Source organism: Girardinichthys multiradiatus, chromosome 14 (genome assembly GCF_021462225.1).
Source record: "Girardinichthys multiradiatus isolate DD_20200921_A chromosome 14, DD_fGirMul_XY1, whole genome shotgun sequence".
NCBI lineage: Eukaryota > Metazoa > Chordata > Actinopteri > Cyprinodontiformes > Goodeidae > Girardinichthys > Girardinichthys multiradiatus.
Window position 1 is genome coordinate 5219393 of NC_061807.1, and position 27091 is coordinate 5246483.

General features: G+C 40.2%; 1 protein-coding gene across 1 annotated transcript; it reads right to left on the reverse strand.

Annotated features, from left to right (window-relative positions):
* Positions 1-1207: 1207 nt before the first annotated feature.
* On the reverse strand, positions 1208-20061 carry LOC124881292 (F-box only protein 41-like). The gene is made up of 17 exons (XM_047386838.1): positions 19809-20061; positions 17274-17446; positions 13695-14219; positions 13431-13510; positions 12780-12852; positions 11121-11339; positions 10919-10983; positions 10598-10744; positions 8870-9006; positions 8553-8776; positions 5477-5592; positions 4655-4807; positions 4486-4581; positions 4129-4247; positions 3787-3945; positions 3587-3702; positions 1208-2732 (listed from the first exon to the last, which is right to left on the reverse strand). Exons 2-17 carry the CDS (start codon positions 17409-17411, stop codon positions 2670-2672), a joined length of 2430 nt encoding a protein of 809 aa, XP_047242794.1. The 5' UTR covers positions 17412-17446; positions 19809-20061; the 3' UTR covers positions 1208-2669.
* Between the last annotated feature and the right edge of the window lie 7030 nt (positions 20062-27091).

Sequence of the window (27091 nt, forward strand, 5' to 3'; positions counted from 1 at the left end):
AAGGTTGAACTTCTTGAGTTGCCTCAGGAAGTACAGTCTCTGCTGGACCTTCTTCTGAACATTGTCTATGTGTGAGGAACATCTCTGGTCCAGAGAAATGTTGGTTCCTAGGAACCGAAAGCGATCCATAGTAAACAGTGTTGTTGCGGATGGTGAAGGAAGGCAATTTTGTGGGTGTTCTCTGCAAGTTCACCATCATCTCCCCTGTCTTGAGTGGGTTAAGCTACAGGTGGTTCTGACAACAACCAGCCGATCCACCTCCTGTCTGTATGCAGACTCATCACCGTCCTGGATCAGTCCAATGACAGTGGTGTCATCTGCAAACTTCAGGAGTTTCACAGACTGGTCCACTGAGGTGCAGTCATTTGTATAGAGGGAGGAGTGGGGAGAGAACACACCCCTGGGGGGCACCAGTACTTCTTGATCCGGTGTGGGAGAAGATGCTCCCCAGTCTCACCTGCTGCCGGTCCTTCAGGAAGCTGGTGATTCACTGACAGGTGGAGGGCTGGACTTTGAGCTGGGTGAGCTTCTGGTTGAGAATGTCTGGGTTGATGGTGTTGAAAGCCGAACTGAAGTCCATCCCTGGGGGGTTGAGGTGTGGTCCCAAGTTGACTGGTGTCCAACAGGGGGCCTGTGATGTTCTTCAGGTGCTTCAACAGCAGTCGCTCAAAGGATTTCATGGCCACAGACATCACACACCTGTAGTCATTTAATCCTGTGATGATTGGATTCCTTTTCTTACTTATGCAACATTTTATTTAAATTGTCCACCCCCTAAAAGCAGCTGATTCTCTCAAGTGCATGGACTGTCAAAGCTCGAAGTAGCAGATTTGTCAAAGTGGTGCAGAGGTTATCAGAGAGACAATATTGGCTCTTCTGCTAGTTGGTTTTCAACGCATAAACTCTCAAAGCTCCACCTGTTTTAAGTCACAGGCATTTTGCTGCGACGTCTCACTGAGATTTACAGGAATTATTGACTGTTGGGGTTTAGCTTCTTCATAAAGGCAGAAAGTTTTCATCTTATTGTGGGCTTGATGGTATAAATGATTAGCTATGTGTTTTAACAAGGAGCGGTATAATTACACTCTGGATGTATGATACATTTATTAATGTACCAACTTATTAAGGTTTCTGTTTGTTCATTGCGTCAACCACCTGTTTAGATTTGTAGCAAGAGAAAGAAATGGATAAAAAGATGGCACAAAACTGATGAGAAAGGAATTTATTGATGGTAAAACCTCACATATAATCATATTTTTCCACCAACACCCCTGCAGCTGATTGACTCATGCATCACTTTCCTTTCCAAAAGGTATTTGTGCTTCTGTGTGCTTTTGTGCTTGTTTATTGAGGTAACATTCAAGGTTTTATTTAAATTTAGGGAAAAATCTAAAGGTTTTCTATCACTCTAGCAAGGATTATGACCTTTAGGTTTGGCGACTTTAGGGTAAAAGTATTAATATAAGGATTTTTAAAGGAGAAGTTGTGCTTTTAGAGTTATTTTCTAAAATAGATTAAAAACAAAAAGGGTTTTTATGGATGCATAAATACTAAGTGCTGTTCAGTTGGAAGCTGAAACTATAGGTTTGGATGTGCGAAAAGGTCTTTAGTGTGGAAGAAAAGGGAATATTTCAACAAGTGACCAAACATTGGTTTAATTACTACCATGACTAAAACACTACGTTTCTCAGAGGGTTTTTACCCATCATGCATCTGGAAAATGTGGAAAGTGGCAGCTTTCTTCAGGACTGAAACCTCTCCATAACAAAAGGCTGCAGTTTATTCAAGCCTCTGTAAAGCAGATTTTATTGGAGGTTTTGGTCATAAAAAGCAAATAATAAGTTTATTCTGTTTAAAACAGATAAATTAATAAAATCCTGTGTCAAGGAACTAATATTCAGAGGCAGCTTAGGGCATTCTCAAAACTGGTAATTTCTAGGGTTTACAGTTTCATTGTTTTGCCTCGAAGCACCATTTTGTTTTTAAAATAAACTTAGGAGGCAAAGAGAGAAAACACTGTGTGCTTTAATAAAAAACTGAGTATATATGAATTTAAAATCTTAAATTTGGATAAGTTGTATTAAAATGGTGCAATGTGATTACTTAAAGCAGCCCATAAAGTATTAGCAACCCTACTGAACACTGGTTTGGATCTCAGCATGTTACTGGGCTGCACTGGCTTCATCTTTTTGTCTACATTTGATTGTTTTCTGTAAATTTTGAATACGATATTTTGCATTTTGGAAGTTCAACAACCCTTTTCGAGTCTCGGATCTTCTTGCAGCTTTCCATAAACTTGTCGGTAAACAGAAATGAGCTGTCCTGAAATGACCATACTGATTCTGTGTCAGATGTTTCCATCGAAGAAAGGGAACATCTGCTCTGAAATAGATGTTTCCACTTTCCAATGAAAGGTCCAAACCACTGCTGAGCCTGACTGATCCTAATAACCTGCAAATAGGTTTTGCAAACAGATGTTTTTTAGTTAAAATTATAAACTGGAAAAAAATATAAATATATTCTTTTATCAAACACTAAGTTTTTGATGAAAAATGGTTTAAATGAGATAAATGTGTCCTTTTTCTGAATCTTTAGGCATAGACTTGGAGGTAAGGACAGTCAGAGAAGATCCTTGAGTCTTCCTGGAAGTATAAATGAGACTTTTGAGGTCAGGAGAAACCATCAGCTTTAACTTGAAGGACGTCACAAAGACCGGGACGGGTCTGAAGAACCTGAGAAAATGTGACATAACAAATAAGACCATCAGAAGTAATCACTGACAGTTATCCTCCTGATGTTGTGTTTGATTTTAACATTTTAAATGTTTTGCTTTAAAATGCATTCTAATGAAGAATACAAGGTCATCTGGGAAGGAGTTCTTGCTTTTTGACTCATTTATCTGTGACCAAACGGTAGATGGTGGAAACTGTGACCAAAACAATGATTTTCTAACAGTTTTCTAGATGCCAGTTGGGACTCGGTTTGCTGTGTGCTGTCACGACCCCTCAGGCTGAATAATTGGGTAATGTCAGGAATAAATATTTTGTAAATACACAACCAGCTGTAGACTGCATTTAAATTGACTGAATAAAAAAGCTCACCTTTAACCTTCAAGATTTTGACAAGTCCAACATAAAAGGATCCTTAAATTTAAGCTGTGTTGTGTAAAAAGTACCAAATTGTAAATTCAGTCAGATAAAGTCCAACTTTCTGTGGCCCATTTAGTGTTTCTGCTCTAGAACTATGGAGCTGACTGAGGTTCCTTACTCTTCTATATATATATCTATATACAGTATATCTATATCTTCTAGGAAAACATTTTGCGGTTTTATCACATTTTGTAAACACTGTACAATATTGCTAACAAAAATCGTATTGCACTATGAAGCCCAAGTTTTATACATGTTTGTATTTGTTATTATGCCAGAAACGCTTTGGAAGGAGTGGTGGACCAAAAACTGTAACGGAAACAAAAGGATAATAAAAATAAATGTATTTAATGGTAATACGTCTTACTAGCTAAACAACCATGAATTTCACCTTTCTGTTTAGAAATGAAACATTCATTTCTCTGTGTGAAACTCACCTTCAGTGTGCTGAGAATTTCTCCAAACAGATGTTTAGCTTCCTGAGTATCCGGCTCTTCAAAGTAATCTGACACTGAAATGTCCACCAGAATGGACCTGATGTCACTGCACACACCTGCACAGGTGGACAGAACATTAACCTCGTCTACGGGACAAACAACACTGGGTCTGAACTCAGGAAGCAGCAGAGGCATCTTACTGTGGAAGTGCAGGATGGCTTGACCGCTGACCGGCGTGTGCGTCAGGACCAGCACCTGCAGACTCTTCAGTCCAGCTTTACAGAGCTCTGTTGCTACCTGCAGGCTCAGGTCAGTAATACGCTCCAACTCCAGCAACTGCAGGTGAGTGCAGCTGCTCACTTCACAAAACAAATGAAAAACAACATCACACACAGGAAGGCTTTATTTCTGAGGAATGTTAGGTTTCAATTTATTTTTCTTTAGATTCTATTTTTTATGAGCATACACGATGAAGTCCATAAAATGTCAATATTTACAAGTTATCAAAGAAAAGGCACAAAAATGGCAACTTGTTGACCAACCAACAGCAACTAATCCCTGAGTACTGCAGCCAGCCCCGCCCACACTGAGAGAAATGAGGCGTGGCCAACATCTGCCAATCGTCTGCAAGCAGCGGTTTCCAAAACGAGTCGGCTGTTGGCTAAAACCGCAAAACCAAAACAGAGATAAGTTAAAAGCTTTCACAGAATTACATTTTGGACATTAACAATTCAACTTTTTTTTTACAACTTTCAAAGACTTTGGTTCCACAGTTATTGTAAATAAATAATGTTTATTAGTTAGTTTAACATCAGTAACACTGTTTTTAGTTTCTACCCTCTCATTTGAATAGTTATTACCGGAGCTGTGTTGAAAACTACTTGACCCTCTGAACTCACCTGGGGTGTGCTGGAGTCACCTGCAGTCTGCTGATGTTCCTGCAGCCAGCACCCAGGGCCCAGAGAACCTCCTGACCGACTGGATCTGAGGAACTCCTGCAGGTAGATGAACCAGGTAAACACCTGGACAGCAGGTGAACAGTAAAGCAGGTAAAACCAGCCAGCCCACCTGTATGTGAGTGTTTGCAGGTTCCTGCAGTAGCAGCTGGCCATCCACAGCGTCCTGTCAGTGAGGATGTGGGGACACTGGGAGATGGAGAGGTGGAGCAGACTTCCTCCTGCTGACTGCAGCAGCGCCTCGACGCCTGGCTCCACGCTGCCTCTGAGAGAGACGACTTCAGTTCATCACTTCTGCAACACATCTGATGTCTCAGTTCAGTAACTTCAGTCACACCTTCAGGTTAAAGAGTCTGCCCAGTCAGAAGACAACTGGATTCTTAATAGGACTTTATAATGTTTCCATGGCAACATGCAAATTTTTCTGTTTATTAAAAGATAAGAATAGTTTACATTTTCTCCGAGCTTTGCTGAGTGCTAATCTCTCTGAGCTGCCACAATGTCTGTCTGTCTGTCTGTCTGTCTGTCTGTCTGTCTGTCTGTCTGTCTGTCTGTCTGTCTGTCTGTCTGTCTGTCTGTCTGTCTGTCTGTCTGTCTGTCTGTCTGTCTGTCTGTCTGTCTGTCTGTCTGTCTGTCTGTCTGTCTGTCTGTCTGTCTGTCTGTCTGTCTGTCTGTCTGTCTGTCTGTCTGTCTGTCTGTCTGTCTGTCTGTCTGTCTGTCTGTCTGTCTGTCTGTCTGTCTGTCTGTCTGTCTGTCTGTCTGTCTGTCTGTCTGTCTGTCTGTCTGTCTGTCTGTCTGTCTGTCTGTCGGTCGGTCGGTCGGTCGGTCGGTCGGTCGGTCGGTCGGTCGGTCGGTCGGTCGGTCGGTCGGTCGGTCGGTCTGTCGGTCGGTCGGTCGGTCGGTCGGTGTGTGTGTGAGAAAGGGAGAGAGATACCGTGTGTTTTTGCGGTAATCCTCTCTCGTCTCGTCAGCCCGGCGGCTTCGAGGCTTCAGGTTGTTGAGGATCACAGACTGAGCTTGAGTGCACCACTGAGACAGAGTCTGCAGGAACTAAACACAAAAAAACTCATTTCTAATTCAGACAGCGACGTGAATTAGAAACATTTGAGTATGTTTGTTTTGTTGGCGGTAGAAAATGTTTATTCTTTGTGCTGCAAACATCTTTTAGCAGCAACATAATGGAGCTAAAAGCACATCATGCATGTGTGTCTTTGTGATGCTACTGGACAGAACTACTGCAGTGATGTAATGATTTTTATTCAGACAAATCACATATTAAACTGCATTTGACAGTTGGAGTAATCGGAGTTAAAAATAATTCAGATCTACAGCCCTTTGCAAAAGAACTTGTCCAAACGTATTCCTGTTACAACCACACTCTTCAATCACATGAGAATACATTGGTGTTTCCTCCTGGGGTTGTCCTGTATTTAGCTCCATCAGTCTTCTCATCAACTCGGATCAGCTTCACTGTCACTATCATTGTTGGGCTCATTTGAACAGAGCACCTTTTTCCATATGTTTGCTGTGTCCCCTACATGGCTTGTGACAAACTGGATAATAGCTTTCAACCAACAATAGCTTTCAACCAGTAATGGGTTTCTATCAGGAATGGCTTTAAACCATGTTGGAGTCATCCATTTTGGTCGCACAGTTGAACATGCGCAGCTCAACAGACGTAGCAGCTCTGACGTCACCGGGATTGTAAAACCCGCAGGAAATAAAGTTTCGTTGCCATTTCCCGCCTGTCTAACAGGACAGCGTAATGGAGGTGCATATCTGAAGAGACAAAAGCTCGCAGGCAAACTTTTGCTCCACAAGGCCATTCCTGGAAGAGCTTGAAAGCTGGAAATCTGTCTGATACAAGAAGGTCAGAAGATTCATAACCGATCGAAGACCACGCCGACACCCAGCGCAGATGAAAACCCACAGAGGTTTATTTCCATGGAGATGAGTTTTCCTCCTTGTTGATTCAGTCGACTAAACGGTTTTTCATAATTTTCCCCTACTGGACGGATGACAAGTTTACCTTTTTTTTCTTGAGGTGATCACAGACCCGTGACCCCACCCCCTCGGTTTTCTTCAGACCTGACCCATCGTCAACCAGAGAAGAGAAGAAATCAACGTCAGCGTAATTTCATTCTTTTCATAGTAAACCGGATAGGTGCATTTAGAGGTCTGGGCAGGATGAGGCATAGTTAAGGTGATGTAGGATCACCAGCAGTTAATCTAAGGTATTAACTTGTTGCATGCGATACTGATTGAATGGTTTTATGCTGAGCTGTGTTTTGATTTGCTGTGCCAGTGCTGCTGAATCGTGCGTGTTCATGATTTGGGGCGATCAGTTGATAGTGGCTAAAGGGGCGTGGCCCACCGTTTTATCAGCTGATTGCTGCCATCGAGACATCAACACAACAGGAGGATTTCTCTTTTCATTTAACCCAAATTACACATTTTGTCCATAAAACTGCTGGTTTGATCTTCATAGACACTAAATGCGCATATATATTTTTATTTTATTATTATTGTTAGGTAGTCATTTTTATTCCCTTTGTGTAGAACGGTGCTTGATAGTTAGGTGAAGGTTTTTGGACCAGAATAATGGTATATCAGGATTATGTGGCTTCAATAAATCTTCATATATATAATTAAGAGAAGCGTTTGTGTTTATTTCGTGCAAGAGTGATTTATCTGTCAAAACAAGGTTGAAGTTCCCCAGCTTCAGTGAAGTGGTTGAATAAACAGTGACAGTTGGTGGTTTTGGTTAATAATTTATCAATTATTAATGATGAATAGCTAATTGTAATTATTAAAGAGCTTTGAGCCCTTAATCACAACACCAGAGGAAATCTCTGATTTCTATTCGTAAGTAATGATTTTTGGTTAAGAAATAAAAAAAATTCAAATTATGATTTTAAATTATAATTCTTGATGAATATTAATTAATCAATAATCATTATCCTTACAACCAGCAATGGCTTTCTTCTTGCCAATATTACATAGAAGTCAGATTTGTTAACTGCATGATTAGTTCCTTTGACAACAGATTTTCCAACTTAAGTTGTGGATCTCTACAGCTCCTACAGAACTACAATGGACCTCTGACCCATCTGCTATGGTTCTTGGTCATCATGAAGCCGTTTGGTCAAAAACGTTCTCCAACAACCCTTAGAAGCCTTCACAGAACAACTGCATTTATACTCAGAATAAGACATGGATACTGGACTATCTTTACTAATGAGGTGAATTCAGGTAGTCACACTGGATTTAATTTAGGTGTATCAGAGTAAAAGGGACCAAATAATAACACTACCAGACTATGGAGATTTTCATTTGTAAAAACTGTCCAAAACTATGTACGATTTCACTTCTACTTCCCAGTCCTGTACTGGTGTGTGTTGGTCTATCACGTAAAATTCCAATAACATACTGTGACGTTTATGGTTGTAACGTGAATAAAATGTGAAAACATTTGTTAGACGTGAATACTTTCGAAATCACTGTACATGTTGATTTATTTTCACTAAGTAAACAGAGAGTTCTAGACCTGCAACATATTAGACAAACGTGAAAATATGGGTGAATGTTGGGATGAACAATAACTTTATCAACAAATAATTAAGAAATGTTTTTGTACTTTGGGTTCATGGCAAACATAGACCCCAGATAATGAGTCACCTATCCAGCCACTAGCATAAAATATTTATATTTTCATCTGATCAACAAGGTTTTATTGCTTTGTTGTTTTAGCATTGAAACAACTTTCTTAATGACTTTAACGCCTCATCACCTACCTTCTAAAATGTTTAATCCTGCATTAAACGAAGTGTCACTAAATATATTACGAGCATTAGGAGCCTGAATGCATGGTACCTAAGTAATTAGCTACCTGTCATCCAGGAAGTTCTTTTCTAACATATTCTGCAGCCCCACTAAGTTTTGGAGCTCCAAATGAAAAACATTTGAATTTATGACAATTGCTGATGGCTTTAAAAATGATGCTCCTGTACCTCAGCTGATACTCGAGCGTCCTCCAGTCGGAGGTGAGTCCATACTGCTGGGTGCCTGGCAACAACCTGCCAATCACAGCACACCTCAGCTGCACGCAGCAACGAGCGCACATCCAAATATGGGAAGACACAGAAAAGCCCTGCCCTCATCCTTAGGGTGTCGACTCCAGGCTGCCCGCTGGCGTGATGGCAGGAAGGGGTGGAGCTAATGGAGGAGGGCGTGTCTAGTTGATGGAGGGGAGCAAGAAGAGGAAGAAGAATAGATATAATGCTGTAAAAATCAATAACAATCATTGAAAGGAAGAGGAGGTCTTCACCTGTTCCAGGTGTGTGCTGCCTCATCTCAGCACTGCTCCACAAGCCTTCCTCTTCTTCATCCTCCTCATCTTCCTCGGTGCTGTGGTGACGACTGCTTCTTTTGCTCCAGGTTCTTCCCCATCCTTCCTCTCCGACCCTGAAAAGAAAAGAGGTGGGAAAGGTTTGGTGGAACTGACTCCTCTGAAATACTGTTTATACAGCGGGTTACTAAAGTCTACACACCCCGTTTAAAATCCCCAAAAAATCAGTAAATTATTTCAGAACTTTATCCTGTGAAATTCAGCTGAAAGTTTTTCTTATTACTCTACCTAACCAGGAAAGACCCAGTGAGATTAACAATCGTATTTAGTTCTGGACTCTTACCGGGTCATTCCAAAACTCCTTCAGCTTTCTACTGGAAATATCAAGGATTTGAGTCAAAAGTACTGGTTTTTAGGCGTTTTATCCCCAGTTCCAGCAGCAATAGCTGCCACCACCATATTTCACTGTAGACATGTTGTTCTTTTGGTGATGTGCTGTGTTGTTTCTGTGCCAAACTTACTTTTTGGAAATGTAGCAAAATGTTCTTGTTTGGTTTCCTCAGACCATGAAAAAGGTTTGGAAATTTTAAACCAGTTATGAATATTTTCTTTGGAAGAAACGTTCCTGAAGCTGCTTCAGTGTTACCGCTGACGTCTTGGTAGTCTCCCAGACCTGTTTCTGTCTCATCTCTTTATTGGTCCTGATCATGTTTATTGTATTCTTCTCCTGACTTATAAACTTATACAATAATGTCAGTTTGACCCGTTTAACCACTCTGCAAACTATGCCTTTGGCTAAAGGATGGAAATATCAATAAAATCCTACTAGAACAGCTGAACATTATTTTTATTTTTTTATTTTATAAAAATGAATGTCAGGTGTGAACTCAAGGTGACTGAAATTGAAACAAAAGCAGATTATGTTTTTCAGTTGAATTGTATGTGATAAATGTCAGGTTATATGTGGTAAAAGGGTTTGAAAGGTCCTGCCACAAAGTTATTGTACCTGTTTATGTTTTAAATTGTTCTGATACATTTTTGTTTGGTTTTTGTTCAGTTTTACATGAAATATGATACATCAAGAGTGATAAAAAGCTTTGAAATTATTCATCATGATGTACTTTTAGCACTACAGAGACCTGGTATTTTGACCGAGGTGTATTTGCTTCTGATAGTCGTATATTTAAACAGGAACCATCAAAGTGAGAAAAACATCAAGTGCTTCAAATTGTCTCATTTGTGAAAAATCGCCAGATGTTAAAATTATCACGAATGGTGATTTTTTTCCTCTTCGGTTAATTTAAATTCCCAGCCTTTGGGGTCAGATTGTCCTGCATTCTTAGTAAAAACAGCTATAAAGTTGAGCTAATAACTGCCTAACTGGGCTTAAAGCAGATATATCACCTGTTACATTAAAGAGTGGTTTCTGGATAAACCTTTGAAAGACCTCGTCTGATTGTAGAAAATCAGCGAGTGTAAAACTGTCTCTCAGGAGTTCACCCTGTGTTTAATTTGGTTTTATGCAACATTTTTTAAACAGTATAATTTAAAACTGTTTAAAACCGTCCGATTTTAAATCTACTGGAAAAATGTTTATTATGGTTCTTGATCAATAAGAAATTTGTCACGTTTTTATTTTCCTCTTTCTCTTTCTTTGCTTGGCCTCGGGAAGATACTCCTGCAGGTTTTCTAAACTTCTCCACATACCAGACTCTCTCCCTCCGTCTGAATCCCTCTCTTTCTTGCGGAGTCCAACATGGAGCGTAGAGAAACGGGTGGAAGTGGACCAGTCCTCCCTCACAGTCCCAGCCACCGGAGCCCAGAGATAAGGTCCGCATTTGCTCATTTAGACCACTGGAAGAGACACAAACGAGCTCAGAAACTGTACCAATAGGCTGCTCCTGTAAAATGATGCTTTTACTGGTACCTGATGGTTGTTATAAGTCTGCTGTCAGTCTCCCTCCCTCAAAGAAACATAGAAAACCTGCCTGGATTTGTGGCTTTTTGGAGAAGGTTGTATTAAGCTACCTGTAATGATGGTGGCTGTGCATCTGCTCTCCCAGTCTGTAGGAACTTGAGACACTGTAGCTTCTCTAAAAAAGAAAGGATGAACGTTTTTCTTGAGAGAAGCAATCATTACATTTTCCATTCCTGACAACACAACACTTTCAGTTAAATCCCTCCAGAAGCAGAGCTTTTACTCGAGGCTCTTGGAATGACGGCTTCCTACCCTGTTGCCAATGCTTTCCTGCATCTTGTTGGCGATGATGTCATCGGTGCTACCGTCCAGACTGCGTCCGGCTCGTCCAGGTACAGGTGAGTACACCTCTGAGGGTGTATACGGCTCGGTGTATTCAAACCCGCCGCCGTGTGTGAAGTGGTTGTGGCTGAGCAGCAGTAACTGTCTTTCTGCTCGGTCAGCTCGCTCTAACAACGCCTCAATGAACACCTGCAATCCAAACAAACATGTTTCCTTTAAAACAAGAACAGCTGAGCTTATATTCAAGCAGGTGAACAAGGAAGCACGTCCTATTTGAATTAAAACCTCAAATATTCAGTCATATTAGCCTCAGTTTAGAAGCATCATGATAAAGAGGCTCATCTTATGTGGATTTTAGGGTTTTGATTTGCATTATCTGGGTTTTACCAGGATCTGAAATTATTTCACCTTGTGAACAAAACCACACACCCCAGGTTCCTCCTCTTAAATAATCCAAATCCAAAGTTTCCTCAGAAACATAAACTAATCAGGAATAAAACAGAATTTACAGGTGATGTGCTTTTGTTAAACTAAATTCAACCTCAAATGTGAAGATGTTAGATGACATTGAAACCTCGGTTTATTTTTTAGGATCCATTAGTTCTGTTCAAGGAAAAGGTTGTAATAAAAACCTGAATCTAATCTCACTTTGGGTCAATAACAACTAGATCACCTGCTAAAGTAGCCAGGACATGTTGGTTAAAGGCTTTAACATTTAATTTGCTACCCTGACTAAATGTTGTCGTGTCGGGTCCATAAAAGTGATGAGCAAATGTTGAACCCGAAGTTTCTAGAGGTTTACAAACCGGCCGAAAACCTTCAAAAAACAGTTAATCAAATGGTTTTAAATTGGGAATAAAACATTGTCACTATCACACAGATCAACCAAATCTGGACTATTTGATTCATTTTCTGTTTAACTCCAATTAAGTAGACATTTTAATTCAAATAGAGCTTCTGGTAGTCCTAAAACTGCTCCATTTTGGTCATTATTTTAGTCTTTGATTTAGATTAATTCATGTTCATTAGCCTTAATTTGGGTAAGCTGGAAATATTTATGAAAACAGACATTTTAAGTGTCTTTTACTCTAGAGTTACTCTAGAGTTTGAATTAACAAACGCTAGTTATTCTATTTAGCCAAAAATGGTCAAATCTAAACCAAAGCCCTAAAATTAAACAATGGCCGTAAAGAGTATCAACATTTGTATTATTGTACTATTTATATAATTTAAAAACATACAAATATAAATGATAAATCTGAAAACTGTCCTTTTGCAACAAAGAAAATTATTTGGGAATCCTGTGGATCATCATTTTCTCAATATCAAGCATTTTGGTAACAGAGAATTTTAAATCATAATGAAAGGTTAAGAAAAGCAGTGTAAGAATAAAAACACCTCCATGTTTCTCCGTTACGTGATGAAAACATCCTGCTCTTCAGGACTTCTATCTGTAATGTCTTTACGTCACATAAATACTGCTGAGAATGCTGAGGAAGAGACTGTAGCAGCTGAGAAAGACCTGATATCAACAGCATTTAGTGGTTCATCTAATCTAATCTGATCTGATCTGTTCATCTCAACATCAGCACTGAATGTGTCCATCAAACAGACATGACAGAGCATCACCTGCAGTCTGGATTTGGCCTCAGCTTCTTTCTCTGCTGTCTGCCTCAGAAAAAGCTCCACGTCTGCCATCTCCCTGTAAACACAAACTGAAGCAATAACGCTGAAACCTTACAGAGAGAGGTAAAATAACAAAAACAGAGGAAGAGGAAGAGTCAGCGAGGGACTGCAAACACAGATGAGTGATGATGGGTTAATTAAAGGTAATTGAAGCCGAAGATCTGACCTCACATGCAGCACCACCCTCGGGGCAGCTGAGCCTCGCTGTCGTCCTGCATTTATCTTTACAGCAAACTGTCGAGCAACGCGTTAGAGTGAGGTAAACTGAGCATGACGTGTCCTTCATCTAAGGGGCAGGGCTTTCTGCTCACCACTTTGGTTTTATGAAGGTTTTATCTTTGTTCCAGATGCCGAGATTTAACCGACCTTGTTTAAAAATACACGCTGCATATTTGAGTTGCTTAATTGTAACAATCTGACCACATTTACACAGTTCAAACCTGAGGGTCGAGGCTGGTTATTTTTAGCTTGTGTTATTTAAATTTTGTGTGTTCTCAGGAAAAGCTGCAGAGTGAGGCATCAGCAGTTTGTGTGGATGTTTGTGGGACACATGGATGAGGTGTAAAGCCCCCCCACCCCCTGCAGGATACTGACTGCTGTCGCTCACTCAGCTCTGTCTCTTTCTCTGCCAGATTTTTCTTCAGTCGCTCCATCATCTCCATGGCAGCTGACATCTGTGGGAAGAAAATTAAAAATAAAATCTAACGAGGTTTTGGGATATTAATTAAACAGGATTGTGGGAAATCTGAACAAATGATGTCTTTGTGCCTGATGGAGTTATAGGGCAAGGTTCACTGGTGTCTCGAAGGAACTGGACTCAATCAGGTTTTTTTCCAAATACTGCACAGTTCCACCCACCTGTCTCGACAAGTAGGCCGCCCTGTCCTCCACCTCCTTCTTCTCCCTCTTCAGCCGCTCCCTATGCCGCCTCTTACGTTCAAGCTCCGCCTCCCTCCTCCGTAGCTCCGCCTTCAGTCGTCCAACACGCTGGTTCACCCTCTCCTCCACCTCTGCAAAGGTCCGGGCAATTTTATGATCCAGTCCAAGTCCCAGTCGTTCCTCCAACCCAATCTCCACCGACAGTGTAAAGTCCAGCCCCAGGACCCCCACATCGCTCCCAGGAAACAGGTCCAGAGACACAGGTAGGGCCAGAGCAGTAGAGGGGTCCTGTCCCTGGCCTGGAAGGGCTGGCAGAGCCCGGTCTGGTGGGCTGAACATTTCCCTGAGCAGCTGGATGGAGGCCGACGAGGAGGCGAGGTCCAAGCAGGCCAGCGGCAGGGGGAAGCTGTGGGTGTCCATGCTCAGAGAAGATGTATTACTCTGGGATACAGTTGGTCCAGGAAGTGGGAGGAGAGCAGCGGGTCTAGAACTTCTGACCTGACCCTGAAACAAGAGATCAAATTATGGCTGAACTGGTTTAGGTCCATTTAAATTAATGGAAGGAAGCAAAAAGTACTTCAAAAGTATTTAATTGTCAGTTAAATGTGTTAAATGCTTGATGAGTTTGATGGCAAGGCTTCCAGAACTGGTTTTGTTTTATTCATTGGGCCTCACCCAGTCTGGTTCTCTACTCTCTGTAACCCAGCATCATGTTGAGAGATACAGTGAGATTGAGTGGGATATTTCTGATGTATTTCTGTTTGTTTTATAGTAATTCTGTCAGGAATCAACAATTACAATTTGCTGGATCTGTCTGATCAAATCCAGCAAAGGTCTTCCTTTCAGTGTGCTGCCGTCACTGCTTTATGTACAAATAGGCGTTGTTCCTGTCAGTTCAATGAATATATGTTAGTTAATATGAAAACATATTAACTATCTAAATTTTTAGATCTGAAATAAAAAAAACCACCTTCTTTCATTTTGATATTGCAACAACATTAAATTAGTAAAGTTTAGTTTTAGTTTCTATATGATATAGAGACTTTTCTAAATCTGTGTGATATGTAGATTTAACACTGACTCATGTCTAAGTTAGGTCTATGTGTAGCCTTGACATTTAAATTAGGTCTACTACTGAGGGGGAAGATGATTCAGCTGCAGCGGAAATAACAGAAATAACATCAGCGCTCAACTTCATCCCTCTACACTGTATTGATATTTAAAAAAAACATGTCTAAATGTTTTATGCAATGAATGATTACGCCTCTATGCCGATGACACAATTATTTCATGTTAAGGAAATACCTTTAGTTCTGATCCATGATTTTCCAGAGTCCCAAATCTGTAGCATTTGTTTAATTCTAAACTTGTTATATATACAGTGCCTTGCGAAAGTATTCAGCCCCCTTGAACTTTTCAACCTCTTGCCACATTTCAGGCTTCAAACATAAAGATATAAAATTCAAATTTTTTGTGAAGAATCAACAACAAGTGGGACACAATCGTGAAGTGGAATGAAATTTATTGGATGTGTCAAACTGTTTTAACAAATAAAAAACTGAAAAGTGGGGCGTGCAATATTATTTGGCCCCCTTGCGTTAATACTTTGTAGCGCCACCCTTTGTTGCAATTACAGCTGCAAGTCTCTTGGAGTTTGTCTCTATCAGTTTTGCACATCGAGAGACTGAAATTCTTGCTCATTCTTCCTTGTAAAACAGCTGGAGCTCAGTGAGGTTGGATGGAGAGCGTTCATGAACAGCTGTCTTCAGCTCTTTCCACAGATTCTTGATTGGATTCAGGTCTGGACTTTGACTAGGCCATTCCAACACGGATACGTTTATTTGTGAACCATTCCATTGTAGATTTGGCTTTATGTTTTGGATCATTGTCTTGTTGGAAGATAAATCTCCGTCCCAGTCTCAGGTCTCTTTCAGACTCCAACAGGTTTTCTTCCAGAATGGTTCTGTATTTGGACCCATCCATCTTCCCATCAATTTTGACCATCTTCCCTGTCCCTGCTGACAAAAAGCAGGCCCAAACCATGATGCTGCCACCACTATGTTTAACAGTGGGGATGGTGTGTTCAGGGTGATGAGCTGTGTTGCTTTTACGTCAAACATATCGTTTTGCATTGTGGCCAAACAGTTGGATTTTGGTTTCATCTGACCAGAGCACCTTCTTCCACATGTTTGGTGTGTCTCCCAGGTGGCTTGTGGCAAACTTTAAAGAAGACTTTTTATGGATATCTTTGAGAAATGGCTTTCTTCTTGCCACTCTTCCATAAAGGCTAGATTTGTGCAGTGTACGACTGATTGTTGTCCTATGGACAGACTCTCCCACCTCAGCTGTAAATCTCTGCAGTTCATCCAGAGTGATCATGGGCCTCTTGGCTGCATCTCTGATCAGTCTTCTCCTTGTTCGAGGTGAAAGTTTAGAGGGACGGCCGGGTCTTGGTAGATTTGCAGTGGTCTGATACTCCTTCCATTTCAATATGATTGCTTGCACAGTGCTCCTTGGGATGTTTAAAGCTTGGGAAATCTTTTTGTATCCAAATCCGGCTTTAAACTTCTCCACAACAGTATCTCGGACCTGCCTGGTGTGTTCCTTGGTCTTCATGATGCTCTCTGCACTTTAAACAGAACCCTGAGACTATCACAGAGCAGGTGCATTTATACAGAGACTTGATTACACACAGGTGGATTCTATTTATCATTATCAGTCATTTGGGACAACATTGGATCATTCAGAGATCCTCACTGAACTTCTGGAGTGAGTTTGCTGCACTGAAAGTAAAGGGGCTGAATAATATTTCAGTATTTTCAGTTTTTTATTTGTTAAAAAAGTTTGACACATCCAATAAATTTCATTCCACTTCACGATTGTGTCCCACTTGTTGTTGATTCTTCACAAAAAATTAGAATTTTATATCTTTATGTTTGAAGCCTGAAATGTGGCAAGAGGTTGAAATGTTCAAGGGGGCTGAATACTTTCGCAAGGCACTGTGCAATTAAAAATAGGAATGAGTGGTTTTCAGATGAAAATAAAGCATTGAGAGTTTCTCATACAGTTAATGTAGAAAAGGCACATTGCATATTGTGTTTTTGTCCTCTAATAAATACAATATGTTGAAAGTAATTATTGTAAATCTCATACTTAACATCTTGTAAAATTAATTTAGCCTTTTCTTTAGAAACAAATCTTTTTTTTTTTTCATCTAGGTTCAAACGTCCTTCTTCACCATTGATAAGGTCCCTTCAGGTCCATTAGCCATCACTGCATACCAGCAGCCTTTACAATGGTTTCATTTCCTTTAATAAAAAATATGATTTTCAGTCCGTGTTTTTATCTGTAGCTGGAGTACAATAATTGGAGTACATCAGGATCTAAAGCTGTCCAGATGTAATTCATTTACCTTGATCATAAGAAGAAAGGTTCCTTTTTTGGTTTAGAGTCCAAATAAACAAATCATGTTGTAATGTTGGTCTTAAAGTTGGGCGCTGTGACTGAATTTTCACCTCAACTGAAATGACTAAGACGGAAATCATGCAGCGGAGTTACCTGTGACAGCACCAGCAGGGTCTCGTAGGTGTGTCGGCTGACCAGGTGTGCCCGGAGCTCAGGCACAGACGCGAAGCGATACTGGTCGCCACAGCGGGGACAAAAGTAGGGCATCTCCAAGAAAGAGGAGGAAGACATGATTCTCCGTGGAGCAGCGGCAGAAACCCTGGAAGCTGGATGAAAACTGGGTCACAGAGTCTGAGCTTCTACATTATTGATTCTAAAGAGATAAAGATGAACAGAAGTAGATTTGATCTCATTGTTCAGATGAGGTTGGAGCTGGATGAACTGAGGTCTGAGCCTCATGTGTGGTGTGTTTCTGCCATGCTAATCGCTCAGCAGAGCGGCGTCTTCCACGCTGATGGTCAGCCCTGCAGAGGAATTTCAGCACGGATGGATGAGCAGGAAGAAAGGACCGTCTGGGGTGTGGACCTGCCTCTCTGCACAGAACTTCAACATCTCTCTATCAGACCCTCTGGGTGCCTCCTTTTACCAGGGTCTTCACAGAGATTTACTTGTGTTTACAACTATTGTGCATTTTTACACATTTTTGGTCATTTTAAGGTTTTTTTTCAATAGAACTTCTTAATTTTCAGATGTGAGATTAATGGTTTAACCAGTTAAGTTGAGTCTAAAGCCATTACTTTTAACCTGCTAATAATTATTACAGCTGTTATGAAATTATGTGTTTCAGAGCAGTCCATGTTCTCTTTATGATCTATAATCATTTATCACGTTAAAAGGTCGACAGGCAGTCAAATTATTTAAAAAACCAATTAAAAGTGCTTTTATTAAATTGAATAAATGTCAGATTTTGACAACTAACTGAGAATAATGACTAATTAGCCTGTTTTATCTCCAATTCTGGTATATTTAAAAATATCTAATAAAAAGCTAAAGCACAAGAAACATTTAAACCTTTATAAAAACTTAAAACACATTAGATTTTTAAGATTTTTTGTGCTTAACAGTTTAAAAATAAAAAAAAAAAACAAAGAGGTTTGTGGAACAGCAATCTGTAAATCATCATCTAGCATGTATTAAATGAAAGTCACACAATTTCCTACATTTCTTGGGTCAATTTTTGGGGTCTAGAAAATAATTCTAGTTTCTTCTTAGCAACACGAACGATATTCGGGCCACTCTGTGGTCCTAATTACTATAAGTTGAAATAAAAGAAATAAAAACTTGGTTCATAAAAGACAAATACTTACTGGATTTTACTAAACTAGAAAAGGCATCTATCTGCATCAACCATCTGTTCTGGTGGGTCAAACTGGTACCATTCTGGAATCAAGTTTGCAGGCCATAGAAAATCTTTCTGAGGACCGTGAATGGCCCATGGACCACACCTTGGCAGCTTCTTCAGCATCAAAATTAATCAGAATATAAACGTTACCAAAAACAATAAAGTAACTATTTTTATTTGAATTTCTTATCAAGCCGCTGGCTTCACACAGTCAGGTCGGGTCAGTTTATAGAAAAGGTTAAAACATAAATTGGACTACATGATTGAACTGAACTGAATATAACTCAGTATGAAATGTTTACCTTGAGATTTGTTGTGAATCGACGGTGCATCAATAAAATGAACTGAAGTAAGTTTAAATCAGTACCATCTAGTCCACTTCCATTCATTGTTATACAACTGGCCCTTGTTCTGGCCAGTTCTGGCCAGTTCAGCAAGCAACAGCACCCAGAAGGAAGTTGGACATAGTGTGACACACATGAAGACCAGAGATGGGTGTCCATTTGTAGATTAACAGGAGCGGACATGTCTGAAACAGCCACCAGTTGGTTTGATCAGGCACCTGCTGGAGCATCTGACAGTCAAATAGGATGAGTGAGGATCCAGATTAAATGGAGATGCATTAGACACCTAACGGCACTTGATGGAGTTTTATGGGGGTCACATTTTTGGTTTGAGTCGGTCGGTTGGTTGCAGGCGAACAAATTTCACAAGGGTCTGAAGCTGGATCCAGTGGGTTTGTGAGGGCGCCCTTTGTCTGACCCTGCACCATGTGTTGTGATGTCACCACTGATGGCCTCTGATGCCTGTTTTAAACACACCTGCTCTTTTTACTGAAGATTAAATCATTTCCACGCCCATCACTGTTCTGCCAAATTTAATGACTCCATCTGGAGGTCAAACTAACTGTGTAATTTTCTTTATGTGTAAACCTGAACATTTGTTAAAAAATGATAATAAGTAGAAATAATAAGTAAAATAAGTAGTCGGTTCAGTTTCATCACAGTAAAATAGTTGGATAGAACTGCAGAATAAAAACAGGTTTATTATTTACATTAATTACAATATAAATATTTCATTATCTAAATTGTCTATAATTCATTGAATAAAAATTAAGCTTAAAGGACTCCAATTAAATTGAAAACCTCTGTTGATTGATCATTTAATTGATTAATTGATTGAATGATTGAACCTTGATGGGAACATAAAGTTCATTTAATGTCATTTTATTCTACTCAGGGATATTAAAGTTGAAACCGATCAAATCCCTGACTTAAAGTCAATACCTCTGATTATTGATCAGCCGGAGTCCTCCTGCAGCCCGGTCCGTCCCTGCGTCACCCTCCCCTCATCTTCATCTTCATCTCCGCGACGCCCGTTGCCATGGTTTCCTGTTCGGACTGATCGGGCTTCTCGGACCGTCCGGTACCGGCAGCGGCTCTCAGAGCTGCAGGTTGGATCGAAACAGGGCCGGATGCACCACCGCCCCGCGCGCTCACCGTCACTGTAAGCAGCCTCCGCGTGCTGCTGCTGACGTAGGAACCACGTGACGTTGTCGCTGCTGATAAATCATGTTTGTTTTGGCGTTTTCTTTTCCAATTAGGTCAAAGTTTACTGCTGCTTTCAGTGATGCATTATTATTATTGTTATCATTATTATTAACGTTATTGTTCTAAAACAAGCAGCTTTCACAAAAACGATTTCTTTGCAAGAAAATATATTATAAATGGGTGGATGATATGAAGGAGAAAGCTTTGAGACTCTTATGATTAATGCTATTCTATTTCTCATCATTTAGATTTCATTGAGTGACGCTGCTGGTGAAAGGTCAAGGTTCAAACTCCCCTGTTCGCTCTTTTTCTTCAGCAAAAACGAAGTAAGATTATAATTTTGTAAATTAATGACCGTTTTTTTGCGCTGCGCCACTCTCTCCTATCCTGCCGTTATTGTCTAACTCTTTCGATTGCATCAGTTTGAGTGACATTGCCTGTAGCCGCCAGGTGTGTGACTTTGATTGACAGGTATCATGAATTAACCTGATTGGATGAAGAACGACGCAGAAAGGAGAATCTTTAATAACCAATTAGAGACCAGCATGAAGTCATTTGGAAACCAAATATAACTGCAATGAACAATCAGGTCTGCAGAAAAGATAATCAGGGCTGACCTTCACTCCATCCAGGACTTGTACAGGTCTGGGGTCAGGAGAAGGGCAGCTAGCGTCTCTGCAGACCCCACACATCCTGGACATGAACTGTTTAGACTTTACCTTCAGTAAAGTCTTAAGTTTCTCCCCCAAGGCTATCTCTCCGTTTAACAAAGTTCCCAGATCAATACCAGGCATATCTCCACACTTCAACCATGTCTTTGTTTTTGTAAAAACAGTGCAAATATATACATATTTTTAAAAATATTATTATTTCCCTTTTATATTTATGAATAAAAAGTCCTCGTTGGGAGTGGAACCAAAACCAAATTTGTTGTCTGTGCACAAACCTGGCACATAAAGCAGATTCTGGTTCTGATCTTATGTTCATCTCTCTACCTGCTATTTCCAGGTCTTTCTGAAGCTCTCTGTGAGTGCTGTTGGCTCTGGACAACCTGCTCATTGTTACTGTTTGCTGTTATGTGGGTACAACATTTGACTTCACTCCTTTGGTATCTTCACCATGAAACCTCACTCAAATTAGCCACTTTAATCGGGTTTCTCTAAAGATGCACTTCAATACATGAAGAATTCTCAAAAATACATGTAAAACAACTTGGCACGAGTTATTCAGAAGGAGAGGGATGTAAATCATTCAAGTCAAAGGCTGGATGCTACAGGAAAAAAGAAGCAGCTAAAAACAGATCATCCTGTGATTAAGAGAAGAGAGAAGAGGACAGAACTTAACAAATGGGCTCTGGATGCCGATGCCTTGGCTGTCAAAGTGTTAGAGCTGCAGCATTTCTATCTAAAAGGATGATGGGGATGATATAGGGTGGCTGTGGCTCAGGTCCTGTAACTGCTGGGTTGCCGGTACAAACCCCCGATCTGTCTGTCTCTAGCATTGTGTCCTTGGGCAAAACACTTCACCCTCCATGCCTACTGATGGTAGTCAGAGGGCTCGGTGGTCCCTGCGTTTGGCGGCCTCACTTGTGTCAGTCTGCCCCAGGGTGGAGCTCACCACTGTCAGTGTGTGAATGTGTGGATGACTGATTGTAGCGTAAAGGTCTCTGGGGACTTGATAAAGTGTTACACAGGTTTAGGCCATTTACCATGTTTGTTGCTTTGAAGGAATTACAGCAGATTAATTGTTGGTATTTGTTAATAAAATATATGACAGAATTGCCTCAAGACCTAAACCACCCAGATAATGTCCTCAGAAGAGATATGTAGCTGTAATAAATACCAGTAATGAACTGAAGATGTTTGTCTGTTGTTTGGTTGTGCAGTTTTAGTATAAACATCATAAAGGAGCCAAACAAACAAAGCTTAACTTCCTTTTTTACCATATCAAGCACTGCTACAGTCACTCAATACCTTCACAGACCCTGGCGCTGGGGCTTGTTGCTTCCAACAGGCTGGATGCTCCTTTTCCATGTTTTCTCCATTTTTCCAACAAAGATCTGAAATACTGATTCCGTTTAACCATAATGATTTATCCCACTCCCAGATGCCTCTAAGCCAGGTCCAGTTGACACGGCATTTGGACAAGGCCAACCCAAGACTTCTTTTCTGCTGAAGTGATATTTGTAAATGTAAATCTGTATGATAGAGCTTTACAGAGATGGTCTTTTCTCTTATAGTAATGTTAAAGAAGGTGTCCCTCAGGGCTCCATATTAGGGCATCTGCTTTTTACATTATCAGTGTAGGTCCGAAGGTTCCTGAAATATCTCTCAATCTGGATGTGGTTGGCACAGCTTTTCATTATCATATGAAAAACAGCTGCTGCTCTGGTATGGTATAAGAGCTGTTTCCCCACTTTTATATTTAGATTCCTATATGTTTCTAAAATAAAGGAACTACAGTCTCAGGTCAGATACTTTTATTTGCAGTTAGTGTTCCTTTAGTGTGTACATAATTTGGGAAAATTGCATTTTCCTTAAATACCACTTCTACTTGAAACAAACTTCAACAAGACCTGTAGCTGTAGGGCCTAACTCAGTGGAGGTATTTGAAACTCATTTAAAGGACAAAGGAAAAAAAGGTACTGGATGTTTTTATTGTCTGGTGTCTCAGGCTTTTACGTGGTATTTTTGGTTAATTTGTTGAATGCGATGTATTACATATTTGCATATTGTCTGTTTTGACAATATTTCTGGTTTGAAAATAATGAAGACTCACTATCTCCATGAAATGTAGACATACAGATAAATGTAAAATGTAAGTGTCCCTAAGTAATCTCTTATCCATGTGGTTCTATCAGCTGTTGATGGTAATGGTTAAGGATGCTTTAGGGAAGGGAAATAACAGGTTTCCTGCTTCCTCCCTGAAATTCTTCCAGATTCCTTGACTGATTTCAATATTCTGCACTAAAGAAAACAAAATAACCAAATCTCCTCCAAGCTTTCTTTGAGCAACATTGTTTTGAAAAGCTGGAGAGCTTTTGAATCTCCTCACAAAGGTTCTTGTCACCTGCTTTTATACCAAATAATGTACAGAACTGACTATTTTAGACAGTAAAAACTCAAAACAAATAGGTAAAAGGAATATTTAAGGTTTAAAAAAAATATTTGGGTCTATTTTTGGTGCCTTTTCTCTTCCCTAACTGTTTGTTTAAACTTAAACGTTTGGTGAAATCAAATCAAAGAAAAACAACAGTAGAACTCCTGGCTATGTTTTATAGTGAAAGTGAGAGCATTTCCACGCCCATAATGCGAAGGGAACTCAAGGGATTAAGACTGAACAGCTGTGTAGCCTTAAGAAAACCACTAATCAGTGAGGCTAACTGGACAAAAATGCTTCAGTTTGCTAGGGAGCATCAAGATTGGACTCTGGAGCAATGGAAGAAGGTCATATAGTCTGATGAGTCCAGATTTACCTGTTCCAGAGTGATGGGTGCATCAGGATAAGAAGAGAGGCAGGTGAAGTGATGCACCCATCATGCCTAGTGCCTACTGTACCAGCCTGTGGGGGCAGTGCTATGATCTGGGGTTGCTGCAGTTGGTCAGGTCAGGGTTCAGCAACAGTATGTGTTCAAAGAATGAGGTCAGCTGACTACCTGAATATACTGAATGACCAGGTTGTTCCATCAATGGATTTGTTCTTCCCTGATGGCACGGGCATATTCCAAGATGACAATGCTAGGATTCATCAGGCTCCAATTGTGAAAGAGTGGTTCAGGGAGCATGAGACATTGTTCTCACACATGGATTGGTCACCACAGGGTCCAGACCTTAACCCGATTAAGAATCTTTGGGATGTGCTGGAGAAGGCTTTGCGCAGCGGTCAGACTCTACCATCATCAATGCAAGATCTTGGTGAAAAATGAATGCAACACTGGGTGGAAATAAATCTTGTGACATTGCAGAAGCTTATCGAAACAATGCCACAGTGAATGCGCGCCGTAATCAAAGCTAAAGGTAGTCCAACGAAATATTAGTGTGTGACCTTTTTTTTTTTTGGTGGCGACTGTTTTTTGGCCAGTGTAGTTTCTAAGTTTTTCAGGCCTTTTGTAACAGCAGGTCCAACTACTCTGACCTTCAGCTACTCTGACCTTCAGCTACTCTGACTTTCAGCACCAGCTTCATTTTCTCAACACCTGATGTTAACTACACCCAAAGGCACGATGCAGCTGTAAAAGTTTAGTTGTTTTCTTCTCTCTCATTATTGTTTTAAAAATGTGGAGGAGGTGCAGTTCTGGTACGTGGCCACAGGAGGGCATCAGAAATCTACGAACAGAAAACCAGTTTTTTCTGATCATAGATTCCTCAGCAGTAATCATCATCATCAGAGCTGCAGAGAAGAAGGTCTCCTTTATATCAAAGACCATAAACTGTGAGCAGGTTTCTAAAGACATCACCTTCAGAGAAATATAGACTCCCTGGAAAAACAACAAAATAACTCAAAAACACAGTGTCAACGTGGGTGAAACTGTCGTTACCATAGGAACTCAGCCTTCACAGTTCATATCACCCAACAAATTGTTAAAGGAATCGGTTGTTGCTTGGCAACAGCAGCCTGTAGATGGTGGGATGAAGATTCTTTGATGAAGATGACTGCAACTGATGGAGATTATCAGCATCAGTGACAACAGAGATGTTACCACAGCATGCCCATCTCTGCAGCTCTAGATTTAGATCCTGTAAAACACTCAAACATTTTGACTTAAACTCATGTGATCCTCATGGTTGGACTTTAACATGGAACATTTTTACCTACTTTGACCCAGTAAATTTCTCTCTAGCAGTGGGACTTTTCAATCGAATCAGCCCCTAGTGCAGAACACCCAAACTTTTTTGACTCTCATTATATTTTAACTCTAATGTTTTCTTTCAAATTTTGCATTAAAATTGTCTTTAGCCTTTCTATCGACTATATAAAATCAACAGAAAGTTCTGCCAGCCCCAGGTTACGACTCATAAACGTTGCACAGTAGCAGTGTGATTGGTTGTTTATGTGGTGTTGCTGTTGCCCCTCCCCCTGTTCCCCAGAAATGGCGGGATCACCATAGCAACAAGAGGCTCACTATTTTCTAGGTCTTCATAGACCAGGGATCCAACTTTTACAATCCAAAGAGCCATTTTTGCTCTCAGTCCAGTTATAAAATCCCTGTTTAGTACAATAAATGTTAACTGATCTTTTGAAAAAGGCAACTTTGAATTTTTGATGAATTTCTATTATTTGAAAGAACCACCATTTTATTTCAGTTTTTAGGTTTTAAAACAAATGAAAGCATAAAACAAGATGATGGATACATTGGGATGCTGATATCTGTGTAACATTATGTAAAAAAAACAAAAAACAAAACACAGATTCCAGACTATTAACTAAAAAAAATGTATCTAAGCAAATATTAGAGCTACTTTTATTGTCATTCTGTTGTGCATGGACTGAATTTATACAGCGCCTTTCTATTCATGCCGACCACTCAAAGCACTTCACACTACAGCCACATTCACCAAATACCTCTCACAGATGCCACACATCCATACACCGATATGCAGATCGCTAGGCAACATGGGGTTAAGTGCCTTGCCCAGGGGCACATTGAGATGTGGCAGAAAGACGATGGAAACCCACAACCCACAACTTTAAGATTGCAAGACCACTACTCTTCCCATTGAGCTGCAGTCTACCTGTGTTATGGAAAATCAATGCAATTATTCCCATGGAAAACTACTAAAACCTGCTTTTGTTATTGTATCTATATCTAAAACCTTAGCTAGTTCTTTAGAATATTTTGCCAAGGTTATTAAGACTCATTGTGGAAGGTCCAAAGAACCACCGGAGGCTCTGAGACCCCTGCCATGGACCCTGTATTAGCTAAGCTTTGATTGGAGCTTACTGATAATTAAGAGAGAACGTCTGTAGAATAATTAAACTCATAGAAACATAAATGAAGGACAAGGAAAGGTTTGAACATAGACTTTCAAAATAAAGTTCACACATCTCCTCAAAACAAGGCCCTGTTTCATTTCTCTGTCACTGTTTAAAGAAGGAACCTGGTGCTTTATTCTCCTTATACTCGCTTCGCTTAGACAACTTTATCTGGAAATATGATCTCCACTTTCACTACCACACTGATGATAATCAGCTCTATTATTATTAATTTAACCATCCACTGAAATAACAAGATTTAAAGAATTTCATGTCTATTGGTGAACACTAGTAGAACTGAAATAATAGTTTTTGGTCCCCCATAGAATCATTATCCAGTCATACAGCCAGTCTTCATTAAACCTCCCTAATACCTCGCATCGTCGTGGCAAAGCCTTGAATGTTCTTTAAACAGGACCCATGATGCCGCAGCCGTCATGCTTCCTAGAAAGAAAGGCGCCAGCTTGGTGATGAGCAGCGCCTGTTTTTCTGCGACTATGATAGTTGGTGGTCAGGCCAACAAGTTCTCCTCTGGTTTCATCAAATCAGAGAGTTTAGTTTCTCCTAGTGTGAGCATCTCTGAGGTGTCTCTGGCAAAGTTCAAGCAGCATGCCAGGTGTCTTTAGCTAGCTTCCATAAGGCCACTTTACCACCTGATCAGTGGATGACATTAGCAGTGGTTGACCTTTTAGATGATCTTCCTATCTCTACAAGGGAATAATGGAGGTCAGCTAGTGTCCATTGGATTCGAGGTCACCTTTCACATAGACCTGGATTAATCTGAATAGCTTGTTAACCTTAGTAAAGAAGTTATTGTCAAGTTATTTTTGATTGAAATTAAAAAGGATCTAAAAGACTTTATATATTATCAGGAGAATATATGTAAAAGATGAAGAGTCCTGGTGGCACTTTATGTTACATTTTTAGGGCATTGATGCATTTATACTTGTCAGTATTTCCCATGAGGTTTTCTAGTTGTGACTGTTGAAGATGATCTGGGTTACGTGAGCAGTGGAGAATCAGAAGAAGTAGCCAGACTCAGTCGA